At 37.9% G+C, this 22,643-nt stretch overlaps 1 protein-coding gene across 3 annotated transcripts in view; it reads left to right on the top strand.

The window, feature by feature from the left end:
* The window catches only part of MBP (myelin basic protein), an 86,830-nt gene extending 65,864 nt beyond the window's left edge, over positions 1-20,966 (top strand). Inside the window, exons 3-10 of one of the 3 annotated variants that reach the window (XM_059486712.1) lie at positions 1,881-2,311; positions 5,592-5,615; positions 11,966-11,992; positions 14,353-14,460; positions 14,931-14,966; positions 15,535-15,567; positions 16,541-16,663; positions 19,163-20,966. In XM_059486712.1, coding sequence (XP_059342695.1) covers positions 1,881-2,311; positions 5,592-5,615; positions 11,966-11,992; positions 14,353-14,460; positions 14,931-14,966; positions 15,535-15,567; positions 16,541-16,663; positions 19,163-19,219 — 839 coding nt within the window. In that variant the 3' untranslated portion in view covers positions 19,220-20,966. The remainder of the gene's footprint in view (positions 1-1,880; positions 2,312-5,591; positions 5,616-11,965; positions 11,993-14,352; positions 14,461-14,930; positions 14,967-15,534; positions 15,568-16,540; positions 16,664-19,162) is intronic. The other 2 variants (XM_059486721.1, XM_059486730.1) reach the window with 2 other exon arrangements.
* The last annotated feature ends 1,677 nt before the right edge of the window (positions 20,967-22,643 follow it).

Consider the following 22,643-nt stretch of genomic DNA (forward strand, 5'->3'; position numbering starts at 1 on the left):
GAATGTATCATGGTATAGAACCTAGGCTTAGGGTCGCTGTTTAAAATGTTTTGCAGTTTCAGAATGTGTTTCACATCCAAGTTAGTTACTTTCCTTTTGTTCTATTAAGAAAGTCATTTGGGTATGTTACTAGTTTCTAATAAGTTTGAGAGCATCTTTTCAGGAAAACTCAAATTCCAAAGTTGCCAGCAAATATTTTCACCACTAATGAGGTCTTCAGTGAGAATTAGGCACTGGTTAAATAATTGTATTTCTGAGAGACTTTAAGATGTTTTAACCTAAGAATTTTTTCTTGAACATTTTCTAGCTAGTTTTCACAAAAAAAAAAAAAATGCACAGCAAAACTGCACTTTATGTTTTTATATGAAAAACTGTAGCAGGCTATTATAACCAATTGTAACCAACATACAGGTTTTGCAGAAGCCATCATTGTGCTGTCTTGTGTTGCTACCCATAAAATTATTTCAGAATTATTCTCAGCCTGAGAAAAGATTTCTTTAGTCCCCTGTGGATGGGTGAAACCATATGAAATGACTGTGTCAAGTCTAAAATTTCTCTGCTGAATCAGCAAAGTGCTTGAGCCCAGAGTACTTTGAAAAGACAGCAGTATTTGCCAGATCCTGTCCCTCCCATGGCAACAAGGACCAAATCAAATGAGGATGTAAAAAGGTAATTGGGAGACCCTAAAGGTAACACATGACTAACTTATTTCTGAGTTTCTGAGCTCCCTTAACTCCAAAAGACATTTCTGACACAGAGTGTGTGGGAGGTGTCTGTGCTGAAGGTTGCTCCTGAAGCAATGACCTTCTGATACTCTTTTGGTGTTCCTTAGAGATAAGTCATATTCTTCAGTAGGTGGTTTCTTTAGAAGACTAGGAGTCATGGTATAGACCATAAAAACCTCCATAAATTTTTAGTCAGTGAAAGAAGGAGCTACTACTCGTGAAGGAAGGGCTAAGTGTACTGCAGCTGATGTTTCTCAGGGGCTTTACTGGGTGCATCAGAACACAACTCTGGAGAAGGCAGCAGGCATTTCACTTACCACAGGGGTCTGCCTTGGCCCCTTTATTGGCAAAAAAAAAAGCTTGTTAGTTGCTGGTAATTGTTCTTGTCACTTCTCACAAGCACTGAATACAAATTGGACAGTTCAGTTTTAGTTTAGGCCTTCAGCATCAGTGCTAGGACATTGTGCCTGGAGTGCCAGGATCATCACACATGGACAAAAACTGTCATGAGAGGCCAAGTAGAAATTGCAGTTTAGTGCTCTCTTTCTTGAAGTGAGGAAAAGTTCAATAGTGGGGCAAAAAACGCCTTCCCCTCACTGTGCTTGTTTGATCCATATCGTAGTTACAGTGAGGGATTCCAAATGAGGCCATAAACTCTGACATCGTGGAGAGGGAAAGGGCCTTTGTGAAAGCACAGATCTGCAATCTCAGTGGGTTTTTCCCCCCCATTTTGGAGAAGGATGGTATAATTAGAGTTGCAAACCTCAAGGGAAAGTACAGGAATTCTGATTTCTCACTGAAAGCCTCCTCATCCACAAGCCTTCCATGTGAATAGTTAGTTTCAGTTATGTTTCAAGTAATCTATCAATCTATTTATAAATGTGTTTAAAAAAAAAAAGAAAACCAAAACCTGCACACACACACCCCAAAAATCACCTAGAACTACTGCAAATTTGTGTGAGAACATCACTCTGGTTTCAGTTCCAAGATAACTTAATGTTCTTTAAGGCTGGAAGAGAACATAGTTTCATTGCAACTGCACATATTAAGGGTTTTGTATGAAATGAGCATCTCAAGGCAAGGGAAAGAAAGCAGCATTGTTCCAGAGCTGTTTTTCACAGGCCTGTATTCATATCTCATCCTTGTTGTTTGCAGGAGAGGCAGATGTGAACCAGAACAATGGGACCTCCACGAAGAGCCCAGCGGTGACAGACTCCAAAGGCACAGCAGACCCGAAGAATGCCTGGCCCGAGGCCAACCCAGCTGACAGGACTGGTCGCCCCCACTTGATCCGCCTCTTTTCCCGAGATGCCCCAGGAAGAGAAGACAACACCTTCAAAGATCGGCCCTCAGAGTCAGACGAGCTACAGACCATCCAAGAGGACAGTGCAGCAGCTTCAGAGAATTCGGATTTGATGGCTTCACAAAAACGCTCCTCTTTCCGGCACGGATCAAAACTGGCATCTGCGAGCACTATAGACCATGCCAGACATGGATCCCCACGGCACAGAGACTCGGGCCTACTTGACTCGCTGGGCAGATTCTTTGGAGGTGAAAGGCACGTTCCCCGGCGGGGCTCGGGCAAGGTGAGCTCTGAGGAATAGAGAACTGCAAGGCTACAGCAAACACAGTACAGTTAAAGAGGAAGGGTGGGTCTGAAAGAAGGGTCTCACTGCTATAAGGCAAGAGTTGACCTAGCCAGCGGGATGGTACTTGTAATATAATGCTTGGCTTTAAACTGAAAACAGCAACAGCAAAACAAGCAAAGATCTGGGAAACAAGAGGAGCTACTCTGGGCAGTAACATGGAGTATTAGAAATCCAGGGGGCTCTAGAAACATTACTGGGAGGAATTTTTATGAGCATTTAATGTGGTGCGTTGTATGCATTTCTATGCTGTGCCATTTAGAGAAACTTCAGTCTGCTTTTGTGTGTTGTTCTTAAATATTTGCAAAAGGGGGCTGGATGAGAGCACTAAATGCAAGACGATCTCTACATATCTTGGCACTAACTGAGGGGCAAACTTGGAAATAGATGTTAGAAAAGGAATTGTGGCCAAATTCTCAGCCTGCTTGTGCAAGAGTATGTTTAAAGTCAGTTGACAGCATTGCCGGGGAGATGGCTCGAAAGATACTATCCTGAATCCCAGATGTACAAAATGATCCAGCTGCTTTATTCTGACAAGAAGTTGAGATTAATTCCAAGCATTTCATATTAGAAATTGCATAACAAGCCATTTCTACACTATCAGTTCTAAACCAAGGGCATTGATGAAAGACTTTTAGTTAAATTCTTCCCTTTTCCAGGATACCTGCCTCCTCTGATAAATTATGCAGCTGGCATATTAGTTCACTATTATTCAAGTGGCAGAGTTTAATTTGTTTTCACTGTACCTTTTGCCACGTAAGTGATAAGTAGAATCTTGTGTTTGTGTGTTCACACACTACATAAGCATTCAAATGGAGCTGCTGTAGGGCTGTAAAACTTTTCTTTCAGCTGAATTTGTTGTAGTTGCTCAAGTTGTGTGTTGCAAAAAGCAGAATTCATAGTTGCTGGCTGTGCCTAAATTTTTGGAAATCCTTTGACAACCTTTGAGGTCTGTTCAGTGTTCCAGCGTGTGATCTGTGCTGTCTCTCAGTGCTGCACTGGGACACGACACTGTGGTGTAAACCTGATCTGTGGTGGTCCCACAGCTGTGGCTGTCAGTGTCCTTCACAGCTTCACACCTGGAAGCACAATGTGTAATAGCCCTTCCCTGAAGAGTTGTTGTAATGTAGAGACCACTGGATGAAAAATACTCTAGAAACTTAAAACCAGAAGTTTCTCACACTTGGTAGGCGGTACTAAGCAAGCTGGGTGTTTTGTTCTTTTTATTTCTCACCTTTACCAACAGGCACCTGTAATGCTACTGACAAAGATTCAGCAGCCAGGCAGTTTTTTCTGTAGTAACATTTCTGTGTGTAATGTTCCTGTGTGTAATGTTCATAAATGCAACAAGCCGTTGCTGTGAGCATAAAGAAAACCTTTTTTCTTATTGTTACTGCAAATAACAGAGACTGTTCCCAGCTGCTGTTTTCTGGGACCTGGTTGGCCAGCTCAACTCTTGCTGTTTTGTTCATGTACTGTGTTACTCGATGAAAAATAGTGTATGAAATGTGCTTTGTACACCAAGGTGACAATACCAAAAAGTTAGATTCTGCATACAGAATATACAGAGGTATGTGCATTCCTGTGTGGCAATAAATCAAACCAATCAACTCAGTTTTTAGGAGTAATGACTAAAAAATGTCTGCCAACTGTACAAAGTCTGTGTTTTATCCTTTGGCGTGAACATGATTGCAATGATTCTCTGTAGATTTTGATGTAATTATGTATGAGAAGACAGGAGATCACGTCTTTTATCTCTGCTGTAAAATGCTATTTTGAAGAACTTAAATGTCTGCAAAACAGAACAGAATTATGGACAATTCTGACATTTTTTACCAAGCAGAAGTAGTTGTTTGGGATTTTTTTCCCTTAAGAACGACTACTCGTTGAGTTATGGAGTCCGGATTTGCAGATCTGAGCTGGAAGCACAGACAAATTGAATTATTTTGGCAAAAGTCTGTCGCATTAGGACTTCCAGTGCCAAAGCATCTCTAGCACTCTTCCACACAATGATAATATTGATGTACATCCTAGGAAACATTCCTAGGAAGCTCTCTTGTGGGAGGGCTTCAGTGTGGAAAGTATTGAGCAAGTGGCACAGTCATTTCAACTCTTATTTATTTAGCCTCTGAAACAATGCCTTTTGGTTTCTTGTATCAAGAAAAGCTTGTGGTGTCATTTATTTATACAAGAGTAGACAGAGGAAATCTAGATGGCTCATTCATGCTTAAACCCTAAATAGTTGTTGCCATTTGCTGATTTTTGTAGAAAATCACTGATAGATGATGAAAGTGTTCATGGACCAGCTGAAATAGAATGAAGTCCCTTGGCAGTATTCCAGACTTCACTAGGTAAACAGGTCTTTGATAAATAAGATACCACTAAAAGCACCTTAAAGGATGAATTTCAAAGGCCTGAAAAGTTCTTAGAGCTGCACTGTTTATTTGCTTGCACTTTTTTCTTTCTTTATTTTGAAGCATTTCAAAGCAATTCTGCAGCTGCCTTTCTTGCAGTCTTCCTTTTTCAGCCAGCCCATGCCTCAGTGGGAGCATCTCAACTACCCACACCAGCAAGCACTGGAATGCAAAGACAACACTTGCTCTTTGTACAGATTTAGGGCTGACATTCAAGCAAAACACATTATAAATTCTTTGTGGAGGCATTTTCTTCTTGCATCCATAGCTAAGAAGTACATTAATGAATAATATTCACTATTGTGTCCAGAAAGGTGGGGTGGGAACAATGCTGGGACTGTTTCATGGCCTCCTTTTCTCATGTGGAGCAGGTTCTCCTCTGCTCTGCAATTCTGAAGTTAGATTGCATGGGAGTTCCATGGGAGTTGTTAAAAATAGAAATACTGGAATGTACAGAAATACTCCTTTTCCTCTAAGGGGCAGCAAGTGCATTTGCCATTTTTCCCCCAATCCCATCGAGATTTTGGATAGCTGAAACTCAATTAAAACCAGTTTGAATTTTGTACTTTTAAGAAAAACTTTTAAGGTAGAATATTTGAAACAAAACTGTTGTTGTGCACAGCTCAAATTTAATCGTATTAAAAAAAAGAATTTTAAATGGTGACAGAAAGAAACTGTGGTGCAGACATTTTAAATAGCATGCAAGAGAGAGTAGCATAACAATAATTTATTTCCTTTCTAATCTTTATAGAATATTTGTCTAAGCAAGTTTGTTAAAACGATCAAATGTTCTTTGTGCCTCCTAGATTCTGGGCCTGTATTCAACTTCAGTATGTACTGACTGCTATTTTGTTTCTTTGATGCAGTTGTTTTGTAATTCTTTTGTTTATGATTTTACTTTTTTTTTTCTACTAAGTTTGGTTTGTGAAACAAGAACTTTTCTGTCCCGGTTTAACATTTTGCATTAACTTACTAAACTTTAAACTACACTTGTGACACAGATCAAACAAATGAAAATATGTGAGTGACAGTAAATAATAGGTGAGGCAAGACTTAGTGAAAGATTGAATCAGTTTCTCTTTTACATTTTGCTTCAGTTTGGTATGCAATCTTGTAACTGTCTCCTGTTGCCTGAATGAAGCCTTGCCCCTGCATTTCCTTCCCAGCCTGTGTGTTTGGGTGCAGGAAATGTGGAATGTAGAGATGGGGCTTCCCCATGCTACAGACAGGTACACGGCAGGAGCAGCACTGGGCTGAAGTTCTTCTCAGCTTGAGCAGAACCAGGGTTTGGGATCTGATTCAGCAGATCCAAACCCACTCCTGAGCTAAGCAGTTGCTGCAGTGGGGATCTACAAAAATGGTTGTGATAACCATGCAAAGGCAAAAAGTTTAGGAACCACAGTTTTAAAAAATGCCATGGAGGGATAAATCAATCAGAATCCTTTTTCTTTTTTTTTTTTTTTTGCACTTGAACTCTATTCACATTTCCTGTGGAAGCTTTAATGTATACTACAGCACCATGAAGAATTTGAAAAGCAGTAAAATCAGTGCTAGTCTGACTAGTATATGATGTGATTTAAGTAAATACTTACTGTGATTTTAATTTCCAAGTCTTAGTTTTCAGGGAGTGGTATTGCTTGTGATACACTGTTTTGTAAAACCTGGTGTGCAAGCAGTATGCTTGTAAAAAAAATTTATAGAGTTTATAGTGGTTGTAACAATAATTTTGTTTTAATCTTTTGCTTTTTATGTGCTTTATGTATTGATTAAACTGTTTACATCACAAAAACCAGTGTACTAATGATTTAATTTGTTTTAAATGCTTTAATCCTTTAACAGAAGTTGCAACAAACTACTACTTGTACATGACAGGTTTTTAGTTCACTAAGAGGCTGCCTGTCCTTCTGCAAAATTTAGTTAGAACAGTGCATTGGACAGAAGGAAATAGAGAAGTTTCCTTCTGGAAGGAAAATTAGGCTTTGAATAATCAAAGCTCCTGAAGCTGATGTTCTCAATGAATCTGGCCTCTCATTTCACTAAAAATGAATTAGTGTAACAGAACTGCCAGACTGAAGCTCTTTTAGCTTGTGCAGTGGTAGAACCTCAGACTTCTTTAGATATGCCTGGTTTAAAAAAAAATCACCTGCACAAAACAAGGGAATACCAACAGGTGAGTACACACACCATGTGAGAAGTGAAAGGCCTCGGAGCCACCATCATGGCATTGACTTTTACATGTCCATTTAACACCTGTATGACCATAAACATGTTACTTATGCCTAATAATTACCACATTATTTAATGGACTGGGACTTGCATTTTCAAGGAAGTTACTAATTGAAGTAATTACTGCAAGGTACTAGAGGAGTTTGGGAATTGGGAATAGGTTAAATGCTCTTTAAGTGGTAGTTCAAAGTGCAAGCACTAAAATTTACTTTAGTGATGCTTCGTGTTCACCTGACATCAGCTGCATGGCAAGGTTTGTTTAGAAATGGGATGAAGTATTTGGGGCTTGCTGATTTGTTTTACAAGTTAAAGAGGAGATCATGACTGGGAGAATGCCTGTGTGCTTCATGTCTTTTACTGGTTTTTATATGGTCTTGTGCCTCTTACATTCAGATATGTACTAGTAACATGTTCAGGCTAAAATACAAATTAATTCACTAAAGCATTTGAAGGATCTCTGTTTCTAATCACTCCACAGCAAATTAAACTTCTAACAGGATCTTTCAGTTCAGTCTTTGCTTGACTATTTCTAGAGTCTTCTATCCACTAATATGATGTAATAATAACAGTAGTATGTGTAAGTTGCATACAGAAGAGCTCCAAGGATTCTTTTAAGCATGTGGTGAAGTTCAAAGCTTGTGGTGCCCTTTGCCTGGGCCTGAGCTGGATGGCAGAGCTGGTGGAGGAGCACTGATGGAAGTTTTGGGATCTTTTGGTGGGAATTGGCCTCAGCTGTTCTCCGCCATGCCTCTCTTGTTCACCTGCATGGCCCCTCAGCCCAGCTGAGAGTAAGGTCTGGATTTAATTTTAAATATATCAGAGGGGGTGTTTGTTTAAACAAGTGCAAGGCCCAGGCAGGGAGGTACATGCAGATGGCCAAAATTTACATTCAGGTAGTCAAAAAGAGTTATTAAAAATTTGGCACAAGGATTTTCTCTGCCTAAGAACGATTTATTGTTTACTTCTCTGCAGATGAAGAAGTTTGTTAAGAAATTGCTTTATATTAAAATCTGCTATATTAGTTTTTTCTATCACATTCCTTGCAAATGAAGAACTGCATTAGCTTTAGCCCTTTCCATCCTAGAATGCCAAAATAAATTACTGTACTTCAGCTGTTTTTCAGGTTACACAATGGTAAATGCTTCCAGATAGAAAACCAGAGCAAAAGTTACTATTTTTTTGTCTCTGACCTTGTTTTGTACCTCTGTCATCACATAGCATTAGTAACAATTGCTGGCTTTCACCTTTTGTACTAATGCAAAATATCTCACCATGTTCCTGAAATGGTCTCCATTTAAGATGCATTACACTGCATAGTTACTTGGTTTCATTTCTGACCTGCACAAGAAGTTGCCCACTGCAATTTTCAGGTGATTTTACTGAATTTTTTACAAATCAATTAAAAACTAATTCTTTTGACACATCTACTTCTCCATTTTTGATACATCATACAATTAATGTACCTTGGAAACTGTATGAGCCTCAGGTTTGGAGTGGTCCATCTTCCCCACTTTATACTAACAGTATTGTTGGAAATTTTACCATGCATTTCTTTCAAAGAAATATTCTATTAACCATGCCATGTCTAAATATTTCATAAGAGCAAACCCTTCTTGCTATTACACTCTCTCTACCATTTATGCTGAGACAAGCAATAGAGCTTTTAACAGCCTGTATGAGAGCTTAGCTTGTCACTTTCTTACCTAATAAAGGCAGAAAAGGAATAGAATTGGGCCAATCCATCAAAGATGAGAACTGATCAAATATTTGGTGGGTGGGTGGGTGGTTGAGTGGGTGGTTGAGTATGTGCAATCTGAGATTTCCAGAAACCAAGGTTGTAGTAACATTTTTCTGGCCAGAAGCTGTAAAGTGATTGTGTACACCTGGTATTTATAGCTTTGTTTTCTAAATAATTCCCATCTTGCTTATTGTATTACCTTCATGACTATATGAAAATACCAGGGAACAGGACATCTAAAAACTGTATAAATGATTGCTTTCTTACCAATGGCCATACCCATAACCCCATGATGTTACATTGTTTTGCTGTAGCAACATCAGCAAACAGATGCATCTCCACCAAATATGCAGGTGATCAGTAGAAACTGATCATGGTGAGTACCAGTGCAGAATGCCTTCCATATCTTGCCCATGTGCAGTAAAGTCCTAAAGGCTGCAAAGTTTGATGGCAGTAGAAGCTACTTGGAGAATACCTACTAGCCAGTCTTTTTTTTTTCCTGGAGTGATGATTCTCAAACAAAATCCAAAACAAATCCAGCCAAGAAAACCCCCATTCAAACCATGGATCATTTCAACAAAGTTTAATCTATGTCATTGATACCAATTTGAACATTAACAGAACAATACTGAGTATGCATCAGAGACTGTGTCCAAGCAGATAAAGAACTTCTGTCATGAAGAATATTTGAATAAAATCATTCATGCTAGGCAGAAAAAATGCTTCAAAAAAGCCAAGTTCAATTAAAGCACTGGGTTTTGCCTCTGAAACCATTTATCACGTGTCACAACCATGGAATAAACTGGACTCAGGTAGAAAACCCAGAAGGTATGATGGCACTGGTCTCACATTTGAGTCCCATCATAAACCAGAACTCTCCTGAAAAACTGCCCCCATTCTTCTTTTTTCCCCAGTAATTCTTTTGCCTGCTAATTTATGAACACTAATCATCAAGGCACTAAAGGGTAATGGGGTTATGGAGAAATGTTGTTCTGGATTATTGACTGGCACCTCTCTTGATGGGAGTGTTCTCCATTGTTTCCTTCCTTGTGTTTCTTACTTTTCAGTCATCTCTACTCACTGCCACATTTGTTATTCCTGTCATTCTGCTAGGAATTCTTCCTCTTTTTGTTTATCGCATCTTTCTAAACAAAGATTGATCTCAGCACAACCCTGAAAGGCAGAATCCTCTGCATTCTACATCCCTCTTCCTGCCAATTCTCCTCTATACCTTTGAGCAAGTAATTTAATTTCTGTCATATCTTCCACATTAGTAAAAATTAACAGTACTATTACAGGGATGTGTGGCTCATCCTTCCTAAAGTGATTTTAGAAGCCTGCTGAATTAGGTAATTAACTATAATGTCATCACCAGATCAGCCAGTGGGGAAGACGTCAGCGTTCCCATTGCTTTTGGTCACAGATCAGCAAGTCATGAACAGCCTGGGACAAACACTGCCACCAAGAGCAAACTGCTACCTGGGTTGCACGTGAACAAAGATGGAACCAACACCACCACAGCCCTGATTTAGCAGTGCATGCCCACAGAAGTTACATTCCTCCTGGAATAAGCATGGAAAAATACACCTCCCATGGGCTGTGTATTCTGTCGCTGCCTGGTGAGAGCCTGGGAAGCAGCACTGGAAGGTTCTGATGAAGTGTCAGCCATGCCCAGGAACACAAAGCCCCATGGACAAAGCCCCTCCAAACCCCAACATGAAGCAAATTCCGTATTCAAGTGCCTGCCAGATTTCTCATTGAACTATATCACAGATTTCCATATTATTAAAATAAGAAAGAAAAAGCATATATATTTATTGAAAGGATGCATCTCAATTCCTGTTTGGCATACATATTTAGAAACCATACTGACCTAATTTGGAACCTGGATAGGAATTTCCTTAGAGTTTGGGACTCAGAATCTGTTTCAAGGACTAATACAAAATCAGCTGAGTGGCTCACAAATTCCCTGAAGCTTTTTCTTCCCACAGAACAGCACAGTGCTCATCACATAATGCTTAAAGGATAATTTTAGTCTACCAGTACAGTTCCAAATGTCTTAGTGGGGGTGGTAAGCATTATGGAGAACCTACAGGTTGTGGAACAGTTCAGTTTTCTAAGACAATCTAAATGCAATTTTCATGTCTATGTGAATTTGAAATGTGTGGATTTTGTACGATATCTTAAATTCATGCACAGCAACTTGTTAGGTATCTTGTGATGAAAAGCTGTTGGAAACCATGAAACCCATTGAACCCATGAAAAAGCCCTTTGGTTTCCATCTTTAACTGGTTTGACTGCATTTTAAATCAGCTATTTCCATATTTTTTATGTGTGGATTTTGCCTGCAGAGAAACAGCATGGGACATACTTTAGATTTTCATCTCATATTCTAAAGTAGGCAATAAAAAAACACAAAACACAATAGTGATACCAAAAGGAACTGTAAAAAGCTGTAAAATCAAATACTCCAAAAGTATCTTAATACTGTGACTGGCACAAATGCATATCACAGACTGATGAGGAGTTAAGAGCTATTTACATGCATACGGAATCTGCAGCTGTAAGCAATCCTCTTGTGGAGGATGAGAGCCCTCAGAGAGATGATAATACGCATTTCAAAGTGTCCCCTAATGCATCTGAGGTGCAAGATCTGACATATCCTGTTTATAGCAGGCTAAGTCAGGGATGGATTTCATGGGATTTCATGACTGGAAAAAAAAAGTCTGTAACTGCTTAACTGTATCCATTTTATACCCAGAGCCAGTTGTTGCACAACACTGAAAAGCATGCATGCATACATATATACATATATATATATACACATATAAATACATACACACCCACACACAAATGCATACTTTGGTATCTTAAGGTCAACTGGAAATGTAATAACCTTGCACAAAACCCCAAATGGAGCCCATATTGTTAGTTAATTAATGTTACCTAACAAACAATAATTTATTAATTTTAATTAATTATTTTTAATTAATAGTTTTTAATTTATTGACAAATTAATGTTAAATAATTTTAAATTAACAGCTCTTACAAGGTACTAATACAGGTTGTGCCAGTAAGTGTAATTAGCCTGATGTGAAAGTACATGGCTAACACAGGGAATGCAATTCCAATGTATAGCTAATGTTGAAACTTAAAATACCTGCATGTTTTCTTTGCATTGCATTCACAGTTACTCTCTTTTTTTTTTTGTCTTAGTGGCCAACATACCACCATACTACCAAGGTAGGTGACACAGTAAAACAATGCTATTTTCCTGTGCATCACCAGAAAAAACCACAAAATGTTTCTAAAAAAACAATCACTCCCCTTACAGGATAACTGCGGGTATTTTATGTATATTTTAAAGAATCCTTATTTAGATTATTAATCCTTAAAACTATTGATTTCACAGTGAAGTTGAAAACTGTGTTTTTGTCATCAGATCTCCCAGTTACTGCTTAAATTTCTAGTACTGGTAAATCTTTTTTACTAAGATCATTCATCTTCAGGGTTCCTTTTGGCTTTTTTGAAGGTGCAGCAGAGTTGACTTAGTTGAGATCCTTGACTGAGGTAAAACATTTCATTTATGTTACCTGGGAACAAGAAAACCTGAGTGATCTTTTGTTCAGTTACTGAAGAATTATGGTACGTTTAAACTTTCTTTAAGGGCACAGAGGCACCTCCATTTTAAACTTCACCACCAACATCCAAGGGCTCTGAATTCATGTTCATATTTGGCAAGTACATTTCAAAATACATCGATATGGAAGCAAAGGATGCCTTTTATTGGCATGCTCTCAAGACTGAAATTCTTAACAACATTGCAAGAGGTGAGGGGAGAACACGCTGCAGCCCCTGGGCAAAAGACACAAGAAAAAGAATTAGAAGCAAATTATATCCCTTCCTAAAACACAGTTGCTCTTCTCTATTCCTGTAAGGTTTTTAACATGAATATTATTTAAAGCCAAGCACTTTACATATATTTAAAGGAAAATAGTGATGATCTGAATGCATTAGTGAAACACATTGAGTTCATTCAAAAAGGTCCACTTATATCACACCATCTCAGTAGCCCATCATACAGATTTCTCTTTTAATTTCAAATCCATCAGAATTTATCTTTCAACACCTACAGATATTACATAGACAAAAGCAGTCTCTGAAAAATACCATTGGATTTTGTTTTCTGTCCCTAGGAGTTCAAAAACTGAAAGAGAAAACTAGAGGTGAAAGAGTAATTGCAATTATGAATTGAGCAGAAACATGTAAATCACCTGTCACAAATAAATAATAATATGAAAAGTTCTGAAGACAGATGAAGTTTGCTGATGACAATATGAATGGAAAACACTTTATTTTAAACACCAAGAAACTCACCCAGAACAGTCATTGAAAATTACTTCAGATTTGCTACTGCTTCATACCCATTAATACAGGAGACAATCGAAGCCTGTGATGACATTTGACACTGCAGGCAGGAGAAACTTTGTACTTATAGCACAATAACCTACAACAAGCCAAGTTATTAGCACCCAATAATTGGTCAGGACGCCAAAATCATAAAACTCAACCCTGTCTAGATTCTAAAACCTTATTATCCCAATTTCTCTCAATTTCTGTGGCAATTCATTCATAGCCCATCAGATCTGCAGCACCATGATATTTATCCTAAAGACAAGGCACAGTCAGCAGCTTTCAAAGGGTGATTAGAATGTAGATTAAGAAGACAAAACCATGACTGAAGTAACTGACTCTCTCTTCCTAACTACAGCAGCAGAGGCTATTTTGGCAACACTGGAACTAGCAACCAAGTAGAAACTGCTGCAGATTTATAAGCAGGACTGACTACCTGACACTATGGAGATCTCACAGATCCAAAATTCAGATTTTCCTGCTTTTAAAACAATTAAGTGCTCACATATCATCAGCATGCAAAAAACACAACCCTGATAAAAATCAGCCAAACTTCTCTGCATTGGTTAGTTTTTTTCCAACAGTAATCAATATCTGACTTCATTTGGATTACTGCTCAGGAAGCCCTTCTGAAAATAGAATGCCCTACAGAAATAGAAATTTCAGCCTCACTTGGTTCCCTCATTCTGAAAATAACATTGCTCTTGCAGCTCATGAGTGTTACAAAGTCTTTGGGAACTAAAAATGGTACACGATCTATTCCTGCTTTCCCATGCAGAATGATCCAACATAATTCTAAGGTTTTTTCCATTTTGGTTTGTTTTCTAAAATCCCAGCCTATGATACTACTTAAGAAAAATTTCCTATTTAAGAAAAATTACAAGGTTTCCATTACCTGAATTTTCCAATGAGAGCCTCAAGAGCCTGAACTTCCAATAAGAGCCTCAAGCGCCAATATCCACAATGGGCTGTAACGTCAAGAACACGTGCAGCCATATATATGCACAACATATGTGCCTATACACGTTGTGCATTTTCCATTTCACAGCACTGACAATTGTAGGAGGCAATCTCTGTAGATTCCCAAGGCTTAGTCCTCCTCTGTTCTCTCCTGAAAACAATTCTTCATGCCATGGCTGATTAGCTGTCCTTCCCAGCTGACTGGGCCACGTGCCTGCTCTGCTTTTCAGGACATACATGCAGCCAGGGTCAGCCACCACGTCGGGTCCATCCCCCCAAGATCTCAGCATGGCCGGCCTGTTGATGACAACCCTGTAGTCCACTTCTTCAAGAACATTGTAAGTCTCCCTTCCTCTTATGCACCAAAATGAAATGTTTTCTTTAGAATCCATCAGTAAATAAACACTCCCCAATCATTACTCTTTATTTCAAGCCTCAAATTGTACTGTGCCCTTTGAGCTCATGATGCCATTCAAATACAAAAATAATTTTTACCTAGAAGACAATACTGAAATGCTACCAAAAAAGCATGTGAACCTCCATAAGCATAGCCAAATGCTAATCATGTCAGTTATACAGCTTCACCACAGACAGGTTTTGTCCTTGTGTTTTCAACACTGGTAGTATCCAGGAATTATTACTGTTTCAAGATGGACATAAATCCAGCATATCCCAGGCAAGCCTAAGACAGCAGAGGAGCTTCTCAATGCAATTACCATTTTTAGCTTATGGGTAATGTGCAAAAGGCCTGATAATTTCTGGCATTTATTTTTGCCTTTGTCTGACAACTTTTTGTGTTGGTTTTTAGGTCTCACCCCGTACACCACCCCCAATGCAAGCAAAGGTAAGCAATTTCAAGGCATTTATGGGCTAATTCCCACTAATTCAACTGCAAGCCCGATTCACTGTCCCTAATGGCACTAAGTAAAAGTCTACAGGTATCCCTGGGAACAATTTAAAGCAAGAGCCTAAGACACAGAAACCATGGTTCTCTTCCTCATGCACTTCCTGACTTCGTGCATGACTAATTGAAGCCACTTGCAGGGATTTTTATATTCAATTTATGGTGTGATTGCTTTAGGTAATGAACTAACAATAGGTAATGCTTTCAAACTAGCCTCACCAGCCAGGAGCTGTCCTTCCATTTAGTGAACTCAGCTGGCTTTTGAAGTAGTGATACTGACAAACCATGGCTAGTAAAGTCAGTTCTAGTAATTACAATAAACAATTTTGCATTTTTTTTTGCTTCATGAAACGACTGTACAGACCGTTGTTCTTGGCTCCTGCTTGCCTCATTATCTGGCCATTGTTTCATAATCTTGGCTATCTTTTCATCTTGTGTGTATGGCAGATCCAGATGCTGTGTTCCATAGTGATAACCATGTCATTGTTTCTATTTCTTGCATGTACAGGGAAGAGGATTATCCCTCACCAGATTTAGCTGGGTAGGTGATGAATATGCTTTTGGTAACAGCCCTTTTATTTACCAGGCCAAAGCATCTCTTACTCCATTGCCTGAAGCTGCTTCAGCAAAGTGATAATTTTGTTTTGTCTCAAGTTTGCTATTTTGCTTTTCCTGTTCTACTTTCCTTCCTCCTTCCACAGCACTTTAAGATGGTAATCGTGTTGCTTGCTCTTATCCTGCAATTTGACAGCCCTTGCAGCAATAATTTCTTTTGCTTCAGTACAAAGGGAGCAAAATCCACTGCATAGCAAAGTTCTCTTCCTTTAAAGGTTCCTGGAAGACCTATCTGGTGCATTTTTCTTTTCCTGGGATGGACAAAAATGGGAGGGAAGGCTGGGACGAGATAGGTGCTTATTCTACTTTTTCAACTGCTTTTACACAGTCTGCAAAACTAATGCTGCCACTAACCTCAGTATTCTGTTCCACCTTTCTTGTCAATTAGAAGTGATCTGCCTAAGCAATTCCTAGACAAGTTCTTCCCACAGTTCTCTCACAACTAATTAAATTCTACTTCTCTACCACAGGTTTGATTTTATATGAGATGGCATGTAAATTACTGGCATTTTAAGACAAAATATCAAAGCCTTCAAGCCATTAAGCATTTCTTTCACTATCAGAACACCACATATTAGCTGATGTGTTTGACATCTTAGAACTCATGAAATTAAAACATTTTAAGTTTTTTCACACAGGTTAACCTTCTGAGTATTTAATTTTTGAATATAAATTCATTTTTTACAGATTGATGCTTCCCTCAGATTTGAATCTATTCAGATAATTTCCTAACATTTTCCTTTATCCTTGTTTATTGCATAAAATATTGTTTTATTGCAACAACCTCCAAATTCCTCATTTAAGTATTACATTTCAGTGATCACAAATAAAGACTACAACATGCATATGATAATTGGAATACGACAATTTGCAATATACATGAAAATCTTTCTTTGCAGGGTGGTGAAACACACAAGCCAGGATATGGAAGTGGAAAATTCTATGAGCATAAATCTGCTCATAAGGGACACAAGGGATCCTATCATGAGGGCCAGGGCACTCTTTCCAGAATCTTTAAACTGGTAAAGTACAATTGAACTTTAAGTACAAAAAAATTGAACGGGGAAAAAGAGAAGCCAAACCTCTCCAGGACCTGCCATGTTTGAAACAAGTCTATTTCCTTAAAGCTTCTGATGGAATTAGACTTGCATGGATAAACCAGATGGTTATTTTGTGGCTTAGTGACTACTTACATGATAGGAAACAAAGGTAAAAATACACAGTTAGTGGCCATCAGAAAAGAAGGTAAGTCCACAATGTCCCACAAAGACCTGCACCAGGACCAGTGTTGTCACTGAATGCAAAAATGATCTGAAATACAGAAGACAAATGAGATGACACAGCTGGTTGCTGCTGAATTATTTGGGATAGTGAAAATGAAAGAGAACTGATAAACTGCAGAAAGGTAGTACAGGGCAGTGTCGGATGCAGTAACAACTCCAGCAGTCCCTGCTTGTTCCCACCCCAGGTGGGAAAACTCTTACAATATGTCAGTATCGAAAGTTATGAAACCACAGAGTGGGACAAATTACAAAACTGTCATATTAGAAATAAACATTTGGTCAGATTATCTTTAGTCTGGTTCAATTCCCCATTTCAAAGCACAGCACAGCCACAACAACACAGGCAATAAATGAAAACAGAACAGGAAAAAAAGGTCAGTTGTGAGGATTTTTTACATTCTATGTCAGGAAACAGACACATGAAAAGCAGACTATATTCCCTGGCAGATACTTTGACCGAGACTATATTTTCCCTCTAAGGCAATGATGGCAGGGAATTCACTCATAACAAATCACCCAGTACAGTATTAGCACATGAAGATGCCATCAGCAGTCATCTTAACTTCAAGTCAGAAGGTCTGAGACCCTTAGCAGAGCTGATCATTTCAGACTCTTACTAGTCCTCTCCTCAACAGGAGATATAACAGTGCCTTCATTTGCAGCAAACCCCACATTTTTGTCTCTTAAACAGTTTAGGTTTTATATATCCCATTGTACAGTTGTTTCCCAAATATATGCAGCACCAAGTGACAGCACAGAAATTTCAAGGAAGTAGTAGGTATTGTTATGTTGCAATTTAAGAAAAGGAATGATCTCTTCAGAGGTCCAGGTAAAAATCAAACAAACACATTTTAAGTCTTATTTTCATGTTGTGCACTTGGTAGTTTTAGTGGGGTTTAGGTACATTAACTATTCCATGGCTATACACTCTCATTATTTGTAAAACTTCATCATTTCAACATCTGAAAATACACATTAATGATCCCTCATGAAATTTAACATTCTCTTTTTGCATTTTCATCACAGCTATTTTAGCTTAGTTTTTATATATATATATATCAGAGATACATACACCAGTTTTACTTTTTAGATAACCTTTTCCCAGCCATTATAAGTTCTGCAACTTTGATAAGAGTTTTATTCATGCTTATTTGATTTAGACCTATTGTTTACAGCAGGAGGCATTAATAACTCTTTCTTTAGATAGTTCAGTAGTCTTGTAATATAAAAAAGTTATTCAGTCTTTAGGGTATCTTTGAAAGAAAAAAAGCCAGTTACCTAATGAATTAGACTGAATTTTCCGGTAACAGTTCTGTAAAACTAAGGAGGCAGTGCTGAAAGATAAGAACATAAATGAAGAAAATTAAGTCCCAAAGTACACACACTTTTTTTCCAAGTAAACAGTTTAGTCATCATCTGATTACAGTAAAAATTACTACGTTATCTCACATTTGTGATCTTAAGTGCGTTTTTCAAGATTTGCCTGTAGAAGAGTTGCTAAAGCTAAGGAACAAGACACCAAGTTACTTTAATCTCAAATTCCAAAAAAAAGAATTGTTGGAATTTCAGCCTGAATCATCTTTGCTATAAAAATGCTTCTTTTCTCAAGGGCAGGTTTATGAATTGTCACAGTTTTTTCCTCACAGTTTGACACTTTCTTATTATTTCTAAGAATAGGGCAGGTTTTAGCCCTTTTATCTTTTCTTAGCTTTTTCCTGTATCTGCATCTGAGCTTTCCATATAAATCTCCTGTTGCTGTAACACTGAGAATTTACTGCAGAATGAAATTATTAAATTTCAGTTCTTTCAGATGTGAAACTATTACATCTTGTATGCAAGTTTTGGAGATTTTGTTTTGTTACTTGTTTTAAAGTAAACACATAGTACAGGGTTTATAAAAATGAAATGTTCCATGCTGTCCAAGGAAACAAATTGTTTTTGTAAGGAAGGCCTGAATAAGGACATGCACTTAAAAGTTGTTAATGAGAGACTGTCTAGTCTTCTGTGGAAGATTTAATGACAGTAAGTTAATCCTAGGCAAAAATCAATGAAAATAAATCCTATTTTTGAAGTGAAAAATCCCAGTAATATTTAGTGATATACTAGAGGCACCTGGAGGCTATTTTCCTTAGATAGTATTTTAAATTTTGTCATACTTACAACAGATTGATGTTCTTCAATGCACAGCCCCAAATACATATTAATTTCTAATTGATGCAACTGTTCTTCCCTCCACAGGGAGGCTCTGGGTCCCGACCTGGATCGCGGTCTGGTTCCCCCATTGCTAGGCGCTGAAGCTCCAAGATGCCACCCAAGGATCACGTACTCTGCTTCATAATATAACTGCCTTAAAATTAGTAACAGCTGCCACAATTACCTAGATAGATGCAATCCATTACTTAATGCCAATTAGTAGTAATGCCATGCAGTAGATGATACAAACTTCTATTGGCAATCCCTGAGCAACAGTTGAATGAAAGGAACACAAAAAGTAGCTTTGCTAGATGTTTTCATTATTTTATGTGAAGTAACAAGATCTCTGACTATACCCCTTCTTCTTCAGGATGCCCTAACTGTATGCTGGACTCCTTTATTTCTCCCAAGCACCTAATTTAAGCTCAACCCTTCTGGTTTCGTTTTAGTGAACATCACAATTACAAATAAAGAGCTATAATGTCTTGGACACTGAGCACTGCTGTTAATGAATTTTTGAGACACTGCTGTTAAAAAAAAAAAAAAGACCCAACATGTGCAGAAGTTGTAAGGACTGTTTATCCAAATTTTCTTTTTAGTTTTTTTTTTCTTTTGTTTTGTTTTAATCTTCCTTCTCTCACTCACAGAATAATTTATTTTCATAACAGGATTAGGCAGTCATGGAAAGGTTTATCAAACATTGGGAGTTCAAGGTATGTGAAGTGTGGGAGGGGGCAGATGTTGAAGAATCAATATGATGTGGAGCAATAGCAATAAGGAAATTCTTTCCATACTATGATTTGCTCATTGCATCCAAACCATGAGAATAAAGAGTAGATGAGGGAGAGAAAGAGGATTTCAAATTTGAGTTAGACTAATGATACAAAACATGGGATATTCCCAGAGAAACATCTAAGACTGCACACGTGACCACTGGACGTCACTGGTGCTTCACATAAATTCTGCTGCAATAGCATTAACTTTGCAGTACAATAAGTAAATAAGCATATAAACAAAAAAAGTCTAATTTCTGAAAGAAAGCCCTTCAGTACTGGTATCTCAGATAGTCCTGCACATCTCACATTAGAATTTCAAATCTTTCTCTTGGTATTGCAGCAGTGTTGTATTTGATTAGCTCATCTTTTGCCTGAGTAACACTTGGATGTCTTTTAAGGGCAGTGCACCAAAGCAAACTCGTAGTAAACTACTGTGAACATTTAACTGTTGTATTGTAGTTGCCTTGTAGAAATAGACTCTAGTTCAGTTAGATTTAGATATGAATTGTTCACAAATTACTAAAATGAATGTGTGGAAATGGTATTTCCAACCACACTTAGGGAAATAAAAGGCTCTTCTGAATTGCACTGTTTTATTACTTAAACTTACAATTTCTTCAACCTGTCATCTAAGTGTCTGATTAATTATATATTTTTTTTTTTTTTTAGTTTTAGCCTATGCACTCTAGATTACAGTTAGTGCTTCCTAGGTTGAAACAGCATTCCTAATAAGTACCCAGTAAAAGTTACCTATAAATATATGTTATTTACATTTCACATCTAGATCTTTGTAGGTTTAAATCAGTGTCCATTAATATGAAGCAATGGAAAATGAGATGATAGAAAATACATAGAGACTAAAGAAAACAAAACTGCCAAAATTATTATGCATACACACACTATTACATCTATTACCTTTGTTGGTTGCTATGTGTATTTTTCTATTGTAGCTTCATTCAGATGTATACTCTGCAACATAATAGTTGATTTAATTTGAACACGTATTGTTCTTAGAGGAACACAGCTTTTAAAAATAGTCACTATTGAAATAAAGTAATCAACTTGAAATGAAACTTGGGCCAGTTTTGTTTTTTTACAAAGGAAAAGGATATATATATATATATGCTTATACATACTTATATGTATTTATATATTTAGGTCTGTTTGATTTATTGCCACCCCCCATTCCCCAGAGTTTATGAATAATGTTCAGATACTAGAAAATAACACAATGACACCTGGAGACCCCACACACAGGCTTCTAGTGACATTGCATGGCCCAGAAGATTGACAATAGGACACAAGAATTATGGAATGCCAGTGTCTTAAGGAGTGACAGCTACAGGCCAGAGGGATATTGCAAGGCATAAAACATAAAATGTCTATGAACAGGAAATAAAAACCAGTCCCCTTCATGAAAAATTGTGGCACAAACAGCCTTCAAAAATGTGAAAGACTATTTAAGGTAAAAAAACCAGAGAAATACATCTTTCAATATACTGCACTGTAGAGTAACAGAATTTAACCAAAGCCTCTTCCTTGCCTTCATCACTCTTCTTTCCCCTCAGTCATCTTTGCCAGAGGGTTGAAGTGGCTTTTTGGATTTACTTCCTCTAGAGGAATAGGTACAGTACTTGAAAGCATTGCTTTACCAATATGAAAAGAGATTAAAACTTAGCCTGAAATTTATTAGTTACACACTAGTTTTGATGAAAACCAGCAGTTTAAATGGCCATTTGATTTGTAAGCAAAGAATTTTTCCTGAAACAAGAATGTACAGGCAATACCAGGAGTGTGTAATTTAATGTTCTGAAGGAATGGACATAAGCCAAAAGAAACTGTGAGCAGACATGAGCCCAAAACCCCAAGGCTAGCACAAGCCTACTGCTGCATTAAACCAGAAAGAACAAGGGCTGTCCACTTACCCACTATGCAATGTGACACATCAAGCACTCCTGAGAACAAGACCTCTTCTGCTTCCTTACATAATGCATCTGCTTTAACACAGCTTTTGAAAATATCAGCATACTGGTTACAGTGTCTGCGTTTGCTCTGAACATCAACACATACACTGCTCTGAAAAACTCCAACTCAATTCTACCAAGGCTATAAAAACCTCTGTTAAGACACTTTTAAGTTCACAGATGAAGAGGATGCAGGGAAGCAAATAATATACAATGTTAAAAAGAAATTTTTTAAAAGTCTATTACTGTAGCTGACAGGATTTCCAAGTGCTGGAAGAGTAGCAAACTGAATTCAGGAAAAATGTCAGCTGACTCCGTAACTCACACTGTTCAGTTAACACTTCCAAGGCTTGCTGAAGACTCACTGCCTCTAACCAAGGCATAACACTTTGAGAAGTGACCCTTTAAAAATGCCATCTTTTTACCCATGAGATCAACTTTTAGGTTCTGTGTACCAAGTATCACACACTCATTAAATGGTCTGGGTTGCAAGGGACCTTAAAGATCACCTAGTTCCAAGCCCTCTGTGCATTCATACAGTATTCCCTGAAATAACAGTGAAAAAATTTCATACGTGGAACAGGCAATACAGCACATTTTGCTCTATTATTACAGATAAACAGTGTGCTATGCCATGAGGCCAGACAACTGTAAAATAGAATGTCTTTCTTTAACAGCTGAAACATTCACAGGCTGCCTGGAAGGGAAGGCACTGATGGAAGGACTTTATTCTTCACACCTAATATTCAAACATGCACTTCTGTAAACAGTTTTTCCAATCTCCTA

The sequence above is a fragment of the Ammospiza nelsoni genome, chromosome 1 (assembly GCF_027579445.1).
Source record: "Ammospiza nelsoni isolate bAmmNel1 chromosome 1, bAmmNel1.pri, whole genome shotgun sequence".
NCBI classification, from domain to species: domain Eukaryota; kingdom Metazoa; phylum Chordata; class Aves; order Passeriformes; family Passerellidae; genus Ammospiza; species Ammospiza nelsoni.